Raw genomic sequence first — 18,517 nt, 5'->3', positions numbered from 1 at the left:
GACATTGTGTTAAGGGCTTGGATGGAGTGGATTTCTTGAAATGTGCACAGGAGAACTTTTTAGGTCAATATGTAGAGGGTCCAACAAGGGACGGTGCAGTGCTGGACCTAATTCTGGGGAATGAAGCCGGACAGGTGGCTGAGGTGCTGGTGGGGGAGTATTTTAGTGATAGCGACCACAACATGGTACAAATTAAGTTTGTTATGGACAAAGAAATCGACAAGTTGCAAAAAAATGTTTTGGATTGGGGGAGAGTGGATTTTAGTAAAATAAGGCAGGATCTGGCCAAGGTAGACTGGGAACAGCTACTTGTGGGGAAATCTACAGAGGAACAGTGGGGGGTGTTCAAAAAGGAAATGGGGAGGGTACAGACTCAACGTGTTCCCTCTAGGGTGATAGGAAGGAGTAACAAGCCCAGAGAACCTGCGAGGTTCTTAAGCAAATTGATATAGGGAATGACAAGGTATTGGAGGTGTTGGCTTAAAAGTGGACAAATCTCCAGGTCCAGATGTTTTGTGTCCCAGGTTGCTGAGGGAGGCAAAGGAAGAGATCGGAGGGGCTCTGACCCAAATTTTTAATTCCTCTCTGGCCATGGGGGAGGTGCCAGAGGACTGGAGAACAGCTAATGTGGTTCCACTATTTAAGAAGGGTTGGAGAGATAAGCCAGGGAACTACAGGCCAGTGAGTCTCACGTCAGTGGTAGGGAAACTATTGGAGAAAATTCTGAAGGAGAGAATCTATCTCCACTTGGACAGGCAAGGTTTGATTAGGGATAGTCAGCATGGCTTTGTCAGAGGGAGGTCATGCCTAACAAATTTGATTGAATTTTTTGAGCAGGTGACCAGGTGTGTAGATGAGGGTAGTGAAGCTGATGTAGTTTATATGGATTTCAGCAAAGCCTTTAACAAGGTCCCACATTGGAGACTTATAAAGAAGGCAAAGGCACATGGGATACAGGGTAATTTGATAAGGTGGATTCAGAATTTTTCGAAGAGGTGACCAGGTGTGTAGATGAGGGCAATGCATTTGACGTTGTCAACTTGGACTTCAGCAAGGCTTTTGATAAGGTCCCGCATGGGAGACTGATAACGAAGGTAAGAGCCCATGGGATCCAAGGCAATTTGGCAAATTGGATCCAGAATTAGCTGAGTGGCAGGAAGCAGAGGGTGATGGTCGAGGGGTGTTTTTGTGACTGGATGCCTGTGTCCAGTGGGGTTCCACAGGGATTGGTGTTGGGTCCCTTGCTATTTGTGGTATATATAAACGATTTAGACTTGAATGTAGGAGAGTCGATCAGTAAGTTTGCGAATGACACGAAAATTGATGGGGTGGTTAATAGTGAAGAGGATAGCCTTAGATTACAGGAAGATATAGACGGGCTGGTCAGATGGGCTGATCAGTGGTAAATGGAATTTAATCCAGATAAGTGTGAGGTGATGCACTTGGGCAGGACAAACAAGGCACGGGAATACACGATGAATGGTAGGACCCTGGGAAGTACCGAGGATCACAGGAACCTTGGCGTTTGTGTCTACCTGTCCCTTAAGGTAGCGGGACAGGTAGATAAGGTGGTTAAGAAGGCATATGGGATACTTGCCTTTATTAGCCGAGGCATAGAATATAAGAGCAGGGAGGTTATGCTGGAACTGTATAAAACGCTGGTTAGGCCACAGCTAGAGTATTGCATGCAGTTTTGGAATCCACATTATAGAAAGGATGTGATTGCACTAGAGAGAGTGCAGAGGAGATTTAGCAGTGTGTTGCCTGGGCTGGAGAGTTTTAGTTATGAGGAGAGGTTGGATAGACTGGGGTTATTTTCCCTGGAGCAGAGAAGATTGAGGGGGTACATGATTGAGGTGTATAAAATTATGAGGGGCATAGATAGGGTAGACAGGAAGGAACTTTTCCCCTTGGTGGAGGGATCAATTATCAGGGGGCATAGGTTTAAGGTAACGGGCAGGAGGTTTAGAGGGGATGTGAGGAAGCATTTTTTCACCCAGAGGGTGGTGGGAATCTGGAACTCGCTGCCTGAAAGGGTGGTAGAGGCACAAACCCTCATAACATTGAAGAAGTATTTGGATGTGCACTTGCAATGCCATGGCATACAAGGCTATGGGCCTAGTGCTGGACAATGGGATTAGAACAGTTAGGTACTTGTTGGACCGGCGCAGACTCGATGGGCCGAAGGGCCTTTTTCTGTGCTGTAGACCTCTATGACTCAATTTTGTGTATGTGAATCTTGTAAGCAATTCGGAAGACAAATTGCATGTTGGCCTTTATTGCAAGGGGATTGCAGTACAAGAATAAAGAAACCTTGCACTTCTCACCACCACCACCTCAAGGGCAGTTAGGGATGATAAAAATACTGGCCTAGCCAGTGACACTCATGACTGTTAAAGAATGAAAAAAGGATAAAGGGCTGATCATTTAGGACTGAGATGAGGAAAGATTACTTCACCCAAAGGGTTGTGAATCTTGAGTTCTCTGCCCCAGAGGATTGTGGTTGCTCCATCGTTGAATACATTTAAGGCTGGGATAGACAGATTTTTGGTGTCTCAGGGAGTTAAGGGCAATGGGGAGCAGGCAGGCAACTGGAATTGAAGCCCAAGATCAACTATGATGGTATTGAATGGCGGAGCAGGCTCACTGGGCCGAATGGCCTCTGAATCCTGTTTCTACTGTTTTTGTTCTGTGGATACATTGGAGAATTTGAGTTGTTCTCCTTGAGCAGAAAATGTTAAGAGCTGTATGATAGATCCAGATGATCAAAATGATGAATGGTTTTGATTGAGTAAATAAGGAGAAGCTTTTTCCAGGGTGGGTCGGCCAGTAACCAGAGGGACTCAGATCGACAAACAAACCAGAGTGACATGAGGAAAACCTTTTTTAAACTGTTGAGTTGTTGTGATGTGGGATGCACTGACTGAGAGGGTGGTCGAAGCAGATTTGGAAGGAGAAACATTTAAAGAGATATAGGGAAAGAACAGGAGAGTGGGATGAATTGGATAGTTCTCTTAAAGAGCTGACAAAGGCAAGATGGGCCGAGTGGCCTCTGTCCTATCTTCTGGTTCGAGGATAATGTGGAGGCTGGTCATCTGCAGTTGAGCCAGTGACAGGAGCAGCTGAGCTGGAGGTTGGGGAGGTGGGATTGGGAGGCGTGGCTTTATGGCCCTTAATAATTGGTGCTTTCCTGTGACAGCCAAGCCGGTCAGCGAATTCAGCATCGAGCGGGACATCGGCTACTCCATCACCGTCTGCTGCTGAGATGAGCAGCAGTGAGGCCAGCACTCCAGCACAGACTCCAATCGCTGCCCCTATCATCCCCACACCAACATCTGGACTGCCATTACCTCAGGCCCCTCCTCTGCTGTCTCCAAAGGTGAGTGAGAGTTAACCGAGTGTATTTGCTATAACTGGTACAAAGTGAAGATTTTCTACCCCGGGCTCTATGTCAACACCTGTGACAGGAGTGTAGGAACGGATAACACAACTGACCCCAAACACATCATATCTGTGTGGCTCTCGTGGGGAGTTTGCAACTACAACACATGAACAGGAAGAGGCCATTCAGCCCCTCAATCCTGTTGCCCATATCCTGTCTTTGTGTGTAGGAGTATTTGCTAATTTCACTACTGAAAGATATGGCTCTAAGCTCCTGACAATGGCTCCTTGTCCTATTCTAGTCAGTTGAAGTCGGTTCTTTCTGAGTACTCTCCCTGTTCCCCGAATAGCTCAAAAACTTGGATTAACTGATCCTCATAACTTCTAAATTCCAGGAATACAACCCAAGGTTTTCTAATTTAATGCTGTGAGTCCAGGTATCTTTCTGGTTAACTTAGAGACTGCATTCCCTCCAAAACTAACATATCCAGGTATCTTTCTGGTTAACTTAGAGACTGCATTCCCTCCAAAACCAACATATCCAGGTATCTCTCTGGTTATAACTTAGACTGCATTCCCTCCAAAACCAACATATCCAGGTATCTTTCTGGTTAACTTAGACTGCATTCCTTCCAAAACCAACATATCCAGGTATCTTTCTGGTTAAACTTAGACTGCATTCCCTCCAAAACCAACATATCCAGGTATCTTTCGGGTTAAACTTAGAGACTGCATTCCCTCCAAAACCAACATATCCAGGTATCTTTCTGGTTAAACTTAGAGACTGCATTCCCTCCAAAACCAACATATCCAGGCATCTTTGTGGTTAAACTTAGAGACTGCATTCCCTCCAAAACCAACATATCCAGGTATCTTTCTGGTTAAACTTAGAGACTGCATTCCCTCCAAAACCAACATATCCAGGTATCTTTCTGGTTAAACTTAGAGACTGCATTCCCTCCAAAACCAACATATCCAGGTATCTTTCTGGTTAACTTAGAGACTGCATTCCCTCCAAAACCAACATATCCAGGTATCTCTCTGGTTATAACTTAGACTGCATTCCCTCCAAAACCAACATATCCAGGTATCTTTCTGGTTAAACTTAGAGACTGCATTCCCTCCAAAACCAACATATCCATCCTACGGTGCAGTACCCAGAACTGCTCTCTCGAACTCCAGGTATAGTCTATTTTGTCTTTCTCATTCCTGGGATGTGGGTGTCACTGGCTGGGTCAGCATTTATTGCCCATCCCTAATTGCCCTTGAGAAGGTGGTGGTGAGCTGCCTTCTTGAACCGCTGCAGTCCATGTGGTGTAGGTACACCCACAGTGCTGTTAGGGAGGGTGTTCCAGGATTTTGACCCAGCGACAGTGAAGGAACGGCGATATATTTCCAAGTCCATAAGATCATAAATAATGGAAGCAGAAGTAGGCCATTCGGCCCATCGAGTCTGCTCCGCCATTCAATGAGATCATGGCTGATGTAATAATCCTCAACTCCACTTTCCTGCCCTTTCCCCATAACCCTTGATTCCCTTACTGATTAAAAATCTGTCTATCTCAGCCTTGAATATACTTAATGACCCAGCCTCTCCAGCCCTCTGCGGTAAAGAATTCCACAGATTCACTACCCTCTGACAGAAGAAATTCCTCTTCATCTCTGTATTAAATGGGTGTCCCCTTACTCTGAGATGATGCCTTCTGGTCCCAGACTCTCCCACAAGGGGAAACAACCTCTCAGTATCTACCCTGTCAAACCCCCTAAGAATCTTATATGTTTCAATAAGGTCGCCTCTCATTCTTCTAAACTCCAATAAGTACAGGCCCAACCTACTCAACCTCTCCTCATGAGAAAATCCCTCCATCCCTGGGATCAACCTAGTGAACCTTCTCTGGACTGCCTCCAATAAGGGGATCAAACTGTTCACAGTATTCTAGGTGTGGTCTAACTAGTGCCTTATATAGTTTTAGCAAGACTTCCCTATTTTTATACTCCATTCCCTTTGAAATAAAGGCCAATATTCCATTTGCCTTCCCTATTACCTGCTGAACTTGTATGTTAGCTTTTTGTGATTCATGCACAAGGACCCCCAAATCCCTCTGTGCTGCAGCTTTCTGCAGTCTTTCTCCATTTAAATAATATTCAGCTCCTCTATTCTTCCTGCCAAAGTGCAGAACCTCACATTTTCCCACATTATATTCCATCTGCCTAGTTTTTGTCCACTCACTTAACCCGTCTATATCCCTCTGTAGACTCCTTGTATCATCCTCACCACTTGCCTTCCCACCTATTTTTGTATCATCCACAAACTTGGTGATAGTACATTCACTTCCCTCAACCAAGTCATTAATATATATTGTAAATAATTGTGGCCCCAGCGCTGATCCCTGTGGCACTCCACTAGTTACAGGTTTCCATCCCAAAAATGTCCCCCCTTATCCCAACTCTCTGTCTTCTATTAGTTAACCAATCCTCTATCCATGCTAATATACTACCCCCAACACCATGGGCTCTTATCTTATTAAGTAGCCTTATGTGCGGTAACTTATCGAACACCTTTTGGAAATCCAAATATATTACATTTACAGGTTCCCCTTTATCTATCCTGCTTGCTACCTCCTCAAAGAATTCTAATAAATTTGTTAGGCATGATTTCCCCTTTATGAAGCCATGCTGACTCTGCTTGATTAGATTATGTATTTCTAAATGCTCTGCTATTACATCCTTTATAACAGACTCTAACATTTTCCCAATGACAGATGTTAAGCTAACTGGCCTATAGTTACCTGTTTTTTGTCTCCCTCCCCTTTTTGAATAAGGGTGTTACATTGGCAGTTTTCCAATCCTCTGGGACTTTTCCAGAATCTAAGGATTCTTGGAAGATTACTACCAGCACATCCACTATCTCTGTAGCTACTTCCTTTAATATCCTAGGATGCAACCCATTAGGTCCAGGGGACGTATCAGCCTTTAGCCGCATTAGTTTCTCTAGTACTTTTTCTCTAGTGATTGTTATTGTATTGATTTCCTCTCCCCCCCACCTCACCCTTTTGCCCCTTGATTATTTAGTATTTTTGGAATGATATTAGTGTCTTCTACTGTGAAGACTGAAGCAAAGTATTTATTCAACTCCTCTGCCATTTCCTGGTTCCCCATTATTATTTCCCCAGCCTCATTCTCTAAGGGGCCTATGTTCACTTTGGCCTCTCTTCCTTTTTATATATTTAAAGAAGCTCTTACTGTCTGTTTTTATATTACTTGCTAGTTTACCCTCAAAGTTTATTTTCTCCCTCTTTATTCTTTTTTTGGTCATCCTTTGTCGGTGTTTAAAACTCTCCCAATCCTCTGGCTTACCACTAATCTTTGCCACATTGTATGGATGGTGAGTGACTTGGAGGGGAACTTCCAGCTGGTGGTGTTCCCATCTATCTGCTGCCCTTGTCCTTTTAGATGGTAGTGCTCGTGGGTTTGGAAGGTGCTGTCGAAGGAGCCTTGGTGAATTCCTGCAGTGCATCTTGTAGATGGTACACACACTGCTGCTACTGTGCGTCGGTGGTGGAGGGAGTGAATGTTTGTGGGGATAACCAGGGATAAAAGCAAAGTGCTAATAAAACTCAGCAAGTCAGGCAACATCAGTGGAGAGAGAAACAGAGGTAAAGCTTGGACTCGAATATGACTAACAGTTCCATTGGTGGAAGGATCGAGAACAAGAGAGCAGGGATTTAAGGTGATTGCCAAAAGAAGCAATGACAACTTGAAGAAAAAACAGGGACTGTTTTCCTTGGTGAAGAGAAGGCTGAGAGGAGACTTGACAGAGGTATTCAAAATCATGAGGGGTTTGGACAGGGTAGATTGGGAGAAACTATTCCCACTCATGAAAGGATTCAGAACGAGGGGGCACAGATTTAAAGTCTACATAAATAATCCATCAACATTCCCCTGTCCATCAACATTCCCCTGTCCAGTGCTTTAGTCGCCTCTTCAAAAGATTCATTCAGGTTTGTCAGCTATGACCAACCCTTTACAAATCCATGTTGGCTATCTCTCATCAGCTGAAAACTTTGAAGGTGTTGTCTCCCTGTCTTTATTTATAGACCCTAGTAATTTGCCAGAAACAGGAGTTAGGGTAGTTAGTCTCCATTTCTCTGGTTCCCCTCACTCACCTTTCTTCAACAGCGGACAACATGCACAATTCCCCAATCTAAAGTCATGGTTAGCAATCGATTAAATGTTGGAAGATTATAGTTATGGCGTCTACAATGTTCTCACCTACTCTGTTTTCTCCCCAGGGATAGAAATCATCTGGCTCAAGCGGTTTGACACTCTCTTTAGTGCCATTATTTTCTCCGTTATTGTTATTTTACTGACATGAATTTTGGTGGTTCCTTTTCCCTGATTCCAGCATGCTGACCTCTTTCTCTCTTGTGTAAATACTGAGGCAAAAATTATTCGGCATATCCACCAATTCCTTATCTTCATTGACAATATCACCATTATCACTTCTCAATCGGCCAACATTGCTCCTGATCGCCCTCTTGTTCCTAACATCATTGTGAAATTTTGCCTTAGTTTGGAACATACTTTCAAGTTTCTTTCCTATTCTCTTTTTGTCGCTCTTGCTATCTCTGTTGTCATGTTTTGTTGTTCTTTGTAACTCTCCCATACACTGAAACCTGCTTTGGTGTGGATTTGCGTATATGCTTTATCTTTTAGTTTTGTTACTGAATGGAGGGAGAGATGAGAAATCCCCTTTGCTTTCTCCATGGTAGTGCCTTGGCCAATCACCCCTTCACCCCTGTGGTAGTGATTGTTTGAGAATTCGTATTGTTGCTGAAGCTTTTCGTCTCGTACTCATCGGGACAAACGTGTCTCTCTTTTCAGCTAAATTTTAGTTTTATGTTACCTTTACTCTCTTTAGTTATCCATTGCTGTCTTTTGGGAATGTGAAGCTGGCTATAAACTGGTTCTATACCACGTTCAATTCTTTTTTAAACACTGGCTTTTCTTTCATTTTGCCCCTGAACAGATTTGTCTCGATTGTGAACAGTCTCTGTCTCATCCCATTGAAGCCAGCCTTACCCCAAGTCTCCAATCTTAGTATTTTTTTCACATTTCAAACAGGAGATTGAAATCCATCACAGTATAATCACTATTGGATAGATGTTCATGTACCATTGGGCTGTTAACGTAATCCGGCTCATTAGTCATTATTGAATTTAATGTACTATGCATATCTTGTTGGTTTCCAGAACATTCTGTTGTGGAAAACTCTCCCAGACACACTGAGAAATTCACTACCTTTCTAAATGGAGCTCATCTGTTTACCCCAATCTATATGAAAGTTAAAATCCTCCATTCAGACCTCTCTGCCTTTGCTACATGCTTGTCTAATTGCTGCATTTATACAATCTGCCACTTCACAGCCACTACCATGGAGCTTATATACAACTGCCACAAAATTCTCCACTGTCTCTACATAGTGTGTTCAGTGCATAACTATCATTATACACTGAATTCATGTTAATTAAGTTGATAATTTGGCGAAGGGAGAATCCCAGTTTGATAGCTGAATGCTTCTATTTGGACTGTAGCTGGAGTCCTGTTGAGGGAAGAGTAAAAGTTCAGGAGGGCTTCCTGAGACAATGTGTAGATAGTCCAACTAGGGAAGGGGCAATACTGGACCTGGTATTAGGGAATGAACCCGGCCAGGTGGTCGAAGTTTCAGTAGGAGAGCATTTCGGGAAAAGTGACCATAATTCAGTAAGTTTCAAGGTACTGGTGGATAAGGATAACAGGAGTCCTCGGGTTAAGGTGCTTAATTGGGGGAAGGCTAATTATAACAATATTAGGCAGGAACTGAGGAATCTAGACTGGAGGCGGATGTTTGAGGGCAAATCAACAACTGACATGTGGGGGGCTTTCAAACGTCAGTTGATAAGAATTCAGGACCGGCATGTTCCTGCTAGGATGAAGGATAAGCATGGCAAGTTTCAGGAACCTTGGATAACGAAGGATATTGTGAGATTAGTCAAAAAGAAAAGAGAAGCACTCATAATGGCTAGAAGGCAGGGAACAGATGAACCCTGTGGAGAATATAAAGAAAGTAGGAAGAAACTTAAGCAAGGAGTCAGGAGGGCTAAAAGGGGTCATGAAAAGTCACTGGCAACCAGGGTTATGGAAAATCCCAAGGCCTTTTATACATATGTAAAAAGCAGGAGGTTAGCCAGGGAAAGGGTAGGCCCACTCAGGGACAGAGGTAGGAATCTGTGTGTGGAGCCAGAAGAAATGGGAGAGATACTAAATGAATACTTCTCATCAGTATTCACCAAAGAGAAGGACTTGGCGGTCGATTTGTCTATTTAAGAGTGTGTAGATAGCCTGAATCATGTTGAGATCAAAAAAGAGGTGTTAGGCGTCTTGAAGAATATTAAGGTGGATAAGTCCCCAGGGCCAGATGGGATCTACCCCAGAGTACTGAGGGAGGCAAGGGAGGAGATTGCTGGGGCCTTGACAGAAATCTTTGTATCCTCACTGGCTATGGGTGAGGTCCCAGAGGACTGGAGAATGGCCAATGTTGTTCCATTGTTTAATAAGGGTAGCAGGGATAATCCAGGAAATTACAGGCCGGTGAGCCTTATGTCAGTGGTAGGGAAATTATTGGAGAAGATTCTTCGTGACGGGATTTACTACCATTTGGAAGCAAATGGGCGTATTAGTTAGAGGCAGCATGGTTTTGTGAAGGGGAGGTCGTGTCTCACTAACTTGATCGAGTTTTGCGAGGAAGTGACAAAGATGATCAACGATGGAAGGGCAGTGGATGTTATCTACATGGATTTCAGTAAGGCCTTTGACAAGTTCCCTCATGGCAGATTGGTACAGAAGGTAAATTCGCACGGGATCAGAGGTGAGCTGGCAGGATGGATACAGAATTGGCTTGGTCATAGAAGACAGAGGGTAGCAGTGGAAGGGTGCTTTTCTGAATGGAGAGCTGTGACTAGTGGAGTTCCGCAGGGATCAGTGCTGGGACCTTTGCTGTTTGCAGTATACGTAAATGATTTGGAGGAAAATGTAACTGGGCTAATTAGTAAGTTTGCAGACGACACTAAGGTTGGAGGAGTTGCAGATAGTGAAGAGGATTGTCAAAGGATACAATGGGATATAGATCGGTTGGAGACTTGGGTGGAGAAATGGCAGATGGAGTTTAATCTGGACAAATGCAAGATAATGCATTTTGGAAGGTCTAATACAGGCAGGAATTATACAGTAAATGGCAGAACCCTTAAATGCATCAATGACCAGAGGGATCTGGGTGTACAGGTCCACAGGTCACTGAAAGTGGCAACGCAGGTGGATAAGGTAGTCAGGAAGGCATATGGCATGCTTGCCTTCATTGGCAGGGGTATTGAGTATAAAAGCTGGGAAGTCATGCTGCAGCTGTATAGAACCTTGGTTAGGCCACACTTGGAATATTGCGTGCAATTCTGGTCGCCACATTACCAGAAGGATATGGAGGCGTTGGAGAGGGTGCAGAGGAGGTTTACCAGGATGCTGCCTGGTCTGGAGGTTATTAGCTATGAGGAGAGGTTGGAGAAACTCGGATTGTTCTCACTAGTGCGACGGAGATTGAGGGGCGACTTGATAGAAGTTTACAAAATTATGAGTGGCATGGACAGAGTAGATAGTCAGAAGCTTTTTCCCAGGGTGGAAGGGTCAATTACTAGGGGACAGAGATTTAAGGTGAGAGGAGAAAACTTTAGAGGAGATGTGCGGGGCAAGTTTTTTTACACAGAGGGTAGTGAGTGTCTGGAATTCGCTGCCAGAGGAGGTGGTGGAAGCAGGTACGATAGTGGTGTTTAAGAGGCAGCTTAACAAATACATGAATAGGATGGGAATAGAGGGATACAGGCCCCAGAAGTGCAAAATGTTTTAGTTTGACAGGCAATATGATCGGCGCAGGCTTGGAGGGCCGAAGGGCCTGTTCCTGTGCTGTACTTTTCTTTGTTCTTTGTTCTTCGATTGATATCCTTGTGTTTGTAGGAGGAGGAGAATCTCCGAGGCCAGGTGAAGGATCTTGAAGAAAAACTGGAGACGTTGAAAATGAAGAGAAACGAAGACCGAGCCAAGTTGAAGGAGTTGGAGAAATTCCGGATTCAATTTGAACAACTGCAGGAATGGAAGCTGAAGATGCAGGAGCAGCAGAATGAGCTGCAGCGGCAACTGAAAGAAGCCAAAAAGGTTCATCCTTCCCTCATTATTAATGTGCATCTTGTCCAGTCTCACTCTCCCAGAGTGTGCAATCTCGGCTCAGTGGGTGGACTGGGCTCAGCATGGTGAAGAAATCGCAAAGCATGTCCACATAGAGAAGGGGTAACACAGCATGTCCACATAGAGAAGGGGTAACACAGCATCTCCACATAGAGAAGGGGTAACACAGCATCTCCACATAGAGAAGGGGTAACACAGCATCTCCACATAGAGAAGGGGTAACACAGCATCTCCACATAGAGAAGGGGTAACACAGCATCTCCACATAGAGAAGGGGTAACACAGCCTGCATGGTCCATGCTATCAGCTTTGCTTCAGTGACATCGCGGAACAGCGGGATAGTTCTGTGTTTAACTACTGGGGTCGATATGCAGACTGTGTTTAATGACAGGGATCGCTATGCAGTCTTCAATTTGTGCGACCAGTGTGCAGACTGTGTTTAATTACTGGGACTTGCATTCGTAGAATCACCGTGCAGAAGAGGCCCTTCGGCCCATCGAGTCTGCACCGACACGTGAGAAACACCTGACCTACCTACCTAATCCCATTTATCAGCACTTGGCCCATAGCCTTGAATGTTATGACGTGCCAAGTGCTCATCCAGGTACTTTTTAAAGGATGTGAGGCAACCCGCCTCCACCACCCTCCCAGGCAGCGCATTCCAGACCCTCACCACCCTCTGGGTAAAAAAGTTTTTCCTCACATCCCCCCTAAACCTTCTGCTCCTCACCTTGAACTTATGCCCCCTTGTGACTGACCCTTCAACTAAGGGTCAACTAAGCTTCAACTAACTTGACCCTTCAACTAAGTGTCAACTAAGCTGCTCCCTATCCACATTGTCCATGCCACTCATAATCTTATCGCCCCTCAGTCTTCTCTGCTCCAATGAAAACAACCCAAGTCCATCAAACCTCTCTTCATAACTTAAATTTTTCATCCCAGGCAACATCCTGGTGAATCTCCTCTGCACCCCCTCCAGTGCAATCACATCCTTCCTATAATGTGGCTACCAGAACTGCACACAGTACTCCAGCTGTGGCCTCACCAAGGTTCTATACAACTCCAACATGACCTCCCTACTTTTGTAATCTATACTTTGATTGATAAAGGCAAGTGCCCCATATGCCTTTTTCACCACCCCACTAACATGCCCCTCCGCGTTCAGAGATCTATGGGCACACACGCCAAGGTCCCTTTGTTCCTCAGAACTTCCTAGTGCCATGCCGTTCATTGAATACTTCCTTGTCAAATTACTCCTTCTAAAGTGTATCACCTCACACTTTTCAGGGTTAAATGCCATCTGCCACTTATCTGCCCATTTGACCATCCCGTCTAGATCTTCCTGTAGCCCAAGACACTCAACCTCACTGTTAACCACCCGGCCAATCTTTGTGTCATCCGCAAACTTACTAATCCTACCCCCACAGTCCTTTATGTGGTTTATATAAATGACAAGTAATAGGGGACCCAGCACAGATCCCTGTGGTACGCCACTGGACACTGGCTTCCAGTCACTAAAGTATCCTTTTGTCATCACCCTCTGTCTCCTACAACTTAGCCAATTTTGAATCCACCTTATCAAATCACCCTGTATCCCATGTGCATTTGCCTTCTTTATAAGTCTCCCATGCGGGACCTTGTCAAAGGCTTTGCTGAAATCCATATAAACTACATCAACTACACTACCCTTATCTACACACCTGGTCACCTCCTCAAAAAATTCAATCAAATTTGTTAAGCATGACCTCCCTCTGACAAAGCCATGCTGATTATCCCTGATCAAACCTTGCCTCTCCAAGTGGAGATAGATTCTCTCCTTCAGAATTTTCTCCAATAGTTTCCCTACCACTGACGTGAGACTCACTGGCCTGTAGTTCCCTGGCTTATCTCTACAGCCCTTCTTAAATAGCGGAACCACATTAGCTGTTCTCCAGTCCTCTGGCACCTCCCCCGTGGCCAGAGACGAATTAAAAATTTGGGTCAGAGCCCCTGCGATCTCCTCCCTTGCCTCCCTCAGCAGTCTGGGACACAAATTATCCGGACCTAGGGATTTGTCCACTTTTAAGCCTGCCAACACCTCCAATACCTTGTCACTCCCTATATCAATTTGCTCAAGAACCTCGCAGTCTCTCTCCCCGAATTCGATACCTTCATCCTCATTCTCTTGGGTGACTCTTTAACTCCTGGGGTCGATATGCAGACTGTGTTTAATGACTGGAATCGGTATGCGGACTGTGTTTAATGACTGGGGTCGATATGCGACCTGTGTTTAATTACTGGGGTCGCTATGCGGCCTGTGTTTAATTACTGGGGTCGATATGCGGCCTGTGTTTCATTACTGGGGTCGATATGCAGACTATGTTTAATGACTGGGATTGGTATGCAGCCTATGTTTAATTACTGGGACCTGTATTCAGACTGTGTTTATCTACTGGGATCAGTATGCAGACTGTTTTTAATTACTAGGTTCGATATGCAGCCTGTGTTTAATTACTGGGCTCGATATGCGGCCTGTGTTTAATTACTGGGCTCGATATGCAGCCTGTGTTTAATTACTGGGCTCGATATGCGGCCTGTGTTTAGTTACTGGGCTCGATATGCAGCCTGTGTTTAATTACTGGGCTCGATATGCGGCCTGTGTTTAGTTACTGGGCTTGATATGTGGCCTGTGTTTAATTACTGGGGTCGATATGTGGCCTGTGTTTAATTACTGGGGTCGATATGTGGCCTGTGTTTAATTACTGGGCTTGATATGCGGACTGTGTTTAATTACTGGGTTCGGTGCTGGGACAGTGTTTAATTACTGGGGTTGGTATGCTGATTGTGCTAATTCAAGTAGGTCTGGTATGCTGACTGTGTTTAATTACGGGGCTGGGGCTGGTGCTGGGATTGTGTAATTACTGGGGTCGGTGTTGGGACAGTGTTTAATTACTGGGGTTGGTATGTGGACTGTGTTTGATTTTGGGGTTGATATGCAGACTTTGTTTTATTACTGGGGTCATTTTGCGGACTGCATTTAATTACTGGGGCCAGTGCTGGGACTGTATTTAATTCCTGGGGCTGGTGCTGGGACTGTGTTTCATTACTGGGGTCGACGTGCGGACTGTTTTATTACTGGGGTCGACGTGCGGACTGTGTTTCATTCCTGGGGTCGACGTGCGGACTGTGTTTCATTCCTGGGGTCGACATGCGGACTGTGTTTCATTCCTGGGGTCGACGTGCGGACTGTGTTTCATTCCTGGGGTCGACGTGCGGACTGTGTTTCATTGCTGGTGTCGACGTGCGGACTGTGTTTCATTCCTGGGGTCGACGTGCGGACTGTGTTTTATTACTGGGGTCGACGTGCGGACTGTGTTTCATTCCTGGGGTCGACGTGCGGACTGTGTTTCATTCCTGGGGTCGACGTGCGGACTGTGTTTAATTACTGGAGTCGACATGCGGACTGTGTTTTATTAGTGGGGTCGACGTGCGGACTGTGTTTCGTTACTGGGGTCGATGTGCGGACTGTGTTTCATTACTGGGGTCGACGTGCGGACTGTGTTTCATTCCTGGGGTCGACGTGCGGACTGTGTTTCATTCCTGGGGTCGACGTGCGGACTGTGTTTAATTACTGGAGTCGACGTGCGGACTGTGTTTAATTACTGGAGTCGACGTGCGGACTGTGTTTAATTACTGGAGTCGACGTGCGGACTGTGTTTAATTACTGGAATCGACGTGCGGACTGTGTTTAATTACTGGAATCGACGTGCGGACTGTGTTTAATTACTGGAGTCGACGTGCGGACTGTGTTTAATTACTGGAGTCGACGTGCGGACTGTGTTTAATTACTGGAGTCGACGTGCGGACTGTGTTTAATTACTGGAGTCGACGTGCGGACTGTGTTTAATTACTGGAGTCGACGTGCGGACTGTGTTTAATTACTGGAGTCGACGTGCGGACTGTGTTTAATTACTGGAGTCGACGTGCGGACTGTGTTTAATTACTGGAGTCGACGTGCGGACTGTGTTTAATTACTGGAGTCGACGTGCGGACTGTGTTTAATTACTGGAATCGACGTGCGGACTGTGTTTAATTACTGGAGTCGACGTGCGGACTGTGTTTAATTACTGGAGTCGACGTGCGGACTGTGTTTAATTACTGGAGTCGACGTGCGGACTGTGTTTAATTACTGGAGTCGACGTGCGGACTGTGTTTAATTACTGGAGTCGACGTGCGGACTGTGTTTAATTACTGGAGTCGACGTGCGGACTGTGTTTAATTACTGGAGTCGACGTGCGGACTGTGTTTTATTACTGAGGTCGACGTGCGGACTGGGTTTTTTTTGTTATTTGTTTACGGGGTGTGGGTGCCACTGGCTAGGTCAGCATTTATTGCCCTTGTTCAGAGGGCATTTAGGGGTCAACCACATTTCTGTGCCCCTGGAGTCACATGTAGGCCAGACCAGGTAAGGACGGCAGATTTCCTTCCCGAAAGGACATTAGTGAATCAGATGGGTTTTTACGACAATCGACAATAGTTTCATGGTCATCATTAGACTTATAATTCCAGATTTTCATTGAATTCAAAGTCCACCATCTGCCGTGGTGGGATTCGAACCTGGGTCCCCAGAGTATTACCCTGGGTCTCTGGATTACCAGCCCAGTGACAATACCCCACCGCCTCCCCCTCAATGCGGTATGCAGACTGCATTTAATTACTGGGGTCAGTATGTGAACTGCGTTTAATTACTGGGTTTGGTGTGTAGACTGTGTTTAATTATTGGGGTCGGTGCTGGGACTGTTATTGGGGTATTTATGTGGACTGTGTTTGATTATTGGGGTTGATATGCGGACTCTGTTTTAATACTGGGGTAATTTTGCGGATTGTGTTTAATGACTGGGGTCGGTGCTGGGACAGTATTTAATTACTGGGGGTGGTATGCAGATTGTGCTAATTCAAGTAGGGCTGGTATGCTGACTGTGTTTAATTACAGGGGCTGGTGCTGGGGCTGTGTAATTACTGGGGCCGGTGCTGGGACAGTATTTAATTACTGGGGGTGGTATGCAGGCTGTTCTAATTCAGTGGGGCCAGTGTGCTGACTGTGTTTAATTACCGGGGTTCCTGCTGGGACTGTGTTTAATTACCGGGGCCGCTGCTGGGACTGTGTTTAAATATTGGGGCCTGTGCTGGGACTGTGTTTAAATACTGGGGCCTCTGCTGGGACTGTGTTTAATTACCGGGGTTCCTACTGGGACTGTGTTTAATTAACGGGGCCACAGCTGGGGCTGTGTTTAATTACTGGGGTCCCTGCTCCGACTGCGTTTAACGGTGTGAAGGGGTTGTACTGAGGCTGTGTTTATTTACTCTTGTTATACTGGGTCTATGCTTAGTTATGTATTTTTCTTGGAACTGTGATTAGTTACAGGGGTTGGTTATGAGGATGTATTTAATTGCTCAGGTTTGTATTGTGGCTGTGTTTCATTGATGAGAATGTGTCTGAGCTGTGTTTCCTCCTGACTGTTTAGGAAGCAAAGGATGCTCTTGAAGCCAGAGACCATTACATGGAGGAGATGGCTGATACAGCTGATGCCATTGAGATGGCGACTCTGGACAAAGAGATGGCAGAGGAGCGAGCGGAATCTCTCCAACAAGAAGTGGATAGTCTGAAGGAGAAGGTCGAGGAGTTAACGATGGACCTGGAGATCCTGAAGCATGAGATTGAAGAGAAAGGTGAAATAGTTGTTTGGTGGTACACAACTTGAGTATTGCTGGAAAAAGACATTTTATCGCAGCGTTTGATCTTGCAGCCGTCAGGACAATCGCAAGATTACCAATGTTAGGGGAAGCAACAACTTTATACTGTATGAGAAGAGAGTGCTGATTGGTTGGCAAATGGACTCTGGTGGAGGCGTTGTCATGGAGAATGCACCAGTTGATGGTGACTGACAGTTAATCGCCAAGCATTGTTTGAAATTTAAACCACGCAGCTTGACTTTGGTCAGGACATCGCCCTGAGGAATGAGTCAGTGAATGGCTGTCACTCATTTTGTTTAGCTGAAACAGGCACAATGTGTGTACATGTTCTTTCTGTCTGCAGAGAACAGGGCCCTGTGTGTTTATATATGTAGCTTCCAGTACACACAAGCACCACACTGAGAGCACAACTGACAATCGTAAATTGATTGTCAGCGCAATTCTTAGCACACTGAGAGTCATTTAGCAAATGTTGTCTAATCTAACATTGGACACTGTTTTTGGTTTTGTAGGCACGGGCTGGTTGGGTACGGGCTGGTTGGGTACTGTCTGGTTGGATACAGGCTGGTTGGGCACGGTCTGGTTGGGCACGGGCTGGTTGGGTACGGGCTGTGGGTACAGGCTGGTTGGGTACGGGCTGTGGGTACGGGCTGTGGGTACGGGCTGTGGGTACGGTCTGGTTGGACACGGGCTGGTTGGGTACGGGCTGGCTGGGCACGGGCTGGTTGGGCACGGGCTGGTTGGGCACGGGCTGGTTGGGCACGGGCTGGTTGGGCACAGTCTGGTCGGGTACGGGCTGGTCGGGTACGGGCTGGTCGGGTACGGGCTGTGGGTACGGGCTGTGGGTACGGGCTGGTTGGGCACAGGCTGGTTGGGTACGGGCTGGTTGGGCAGGGGCTGGTTGGGTACGGGCTGTGGGTACGGGCTGTGGGTACGGGCTGGTTGGGCACGGGCTGGTTGGGCAGGGGCTGGTTGGGCAGGGGCTGGTTGGGCAGGGGCTGGTTGGGTACGGGCTGTGGGTACGGGCTGTGGGTACGGGCTGGTTGGGCACGGGCTGGTTGGGCACGGGCTGGTTGGGCAGGGGCTGGTTGGGCGCGGGCTGGTTGGGCAGGGGCTGGTTGGGCAGGGGCTGGTT

The 18,517-nt window shown here is 46.1% G+C and overlaps 1 protein-coding gene across 1 annotated transcript in view; it reads left to right on the top strand.

The window, feature by feature from the left end:
• Positions 1–17,400, top strand: part of LOC144675072 (dynactin subunit 1-like) — a 94,920-nt gene extending 77,520 nt beyond the window's left edge. Inside the window, exons 4-6 of the mRNA XM_078536116.1 lie at positions 3,200–3,379; positions 11,422–11,619; positions 17,154–17,400. Of these exons, the coding sequence (XP_078392242.1) occupies positions 3,200–3,379; positions 11,422–11,619; positions 17,154–17,390 (615 nt within the window). The 3' untranslated portion in view covers positions 17,391–17,400. The remainder of the gene's footprint in view (positions 1–3,199; positions 3,380–11,421; positions 11,620–17,153) is intronic.
• Positions 17,401–18,517: the final 1,117 nt, after the last annotated feature.

Source organism: Cetorhinus maximus, unplaced genomic scaffold, assembly GCF_964194155.1.
Source record: "Cetorhinus maximus unplaced genomic scaffold, sCetMax3.hap1.1 HAP1_SCAFFOLD_910, whole genome shotgun sequence".
In the NCBI taxonomy this organism is placed as follows: Eukaryota; Metazoa; Chordata; class Chondrichthyes; order Lamniformes; family Cetorhinidae; genus Cetorhinus; species Cetorhinus maximus.
This window is presented reverse-complemented; position numbering and strand designations above follow the sequence as displayed.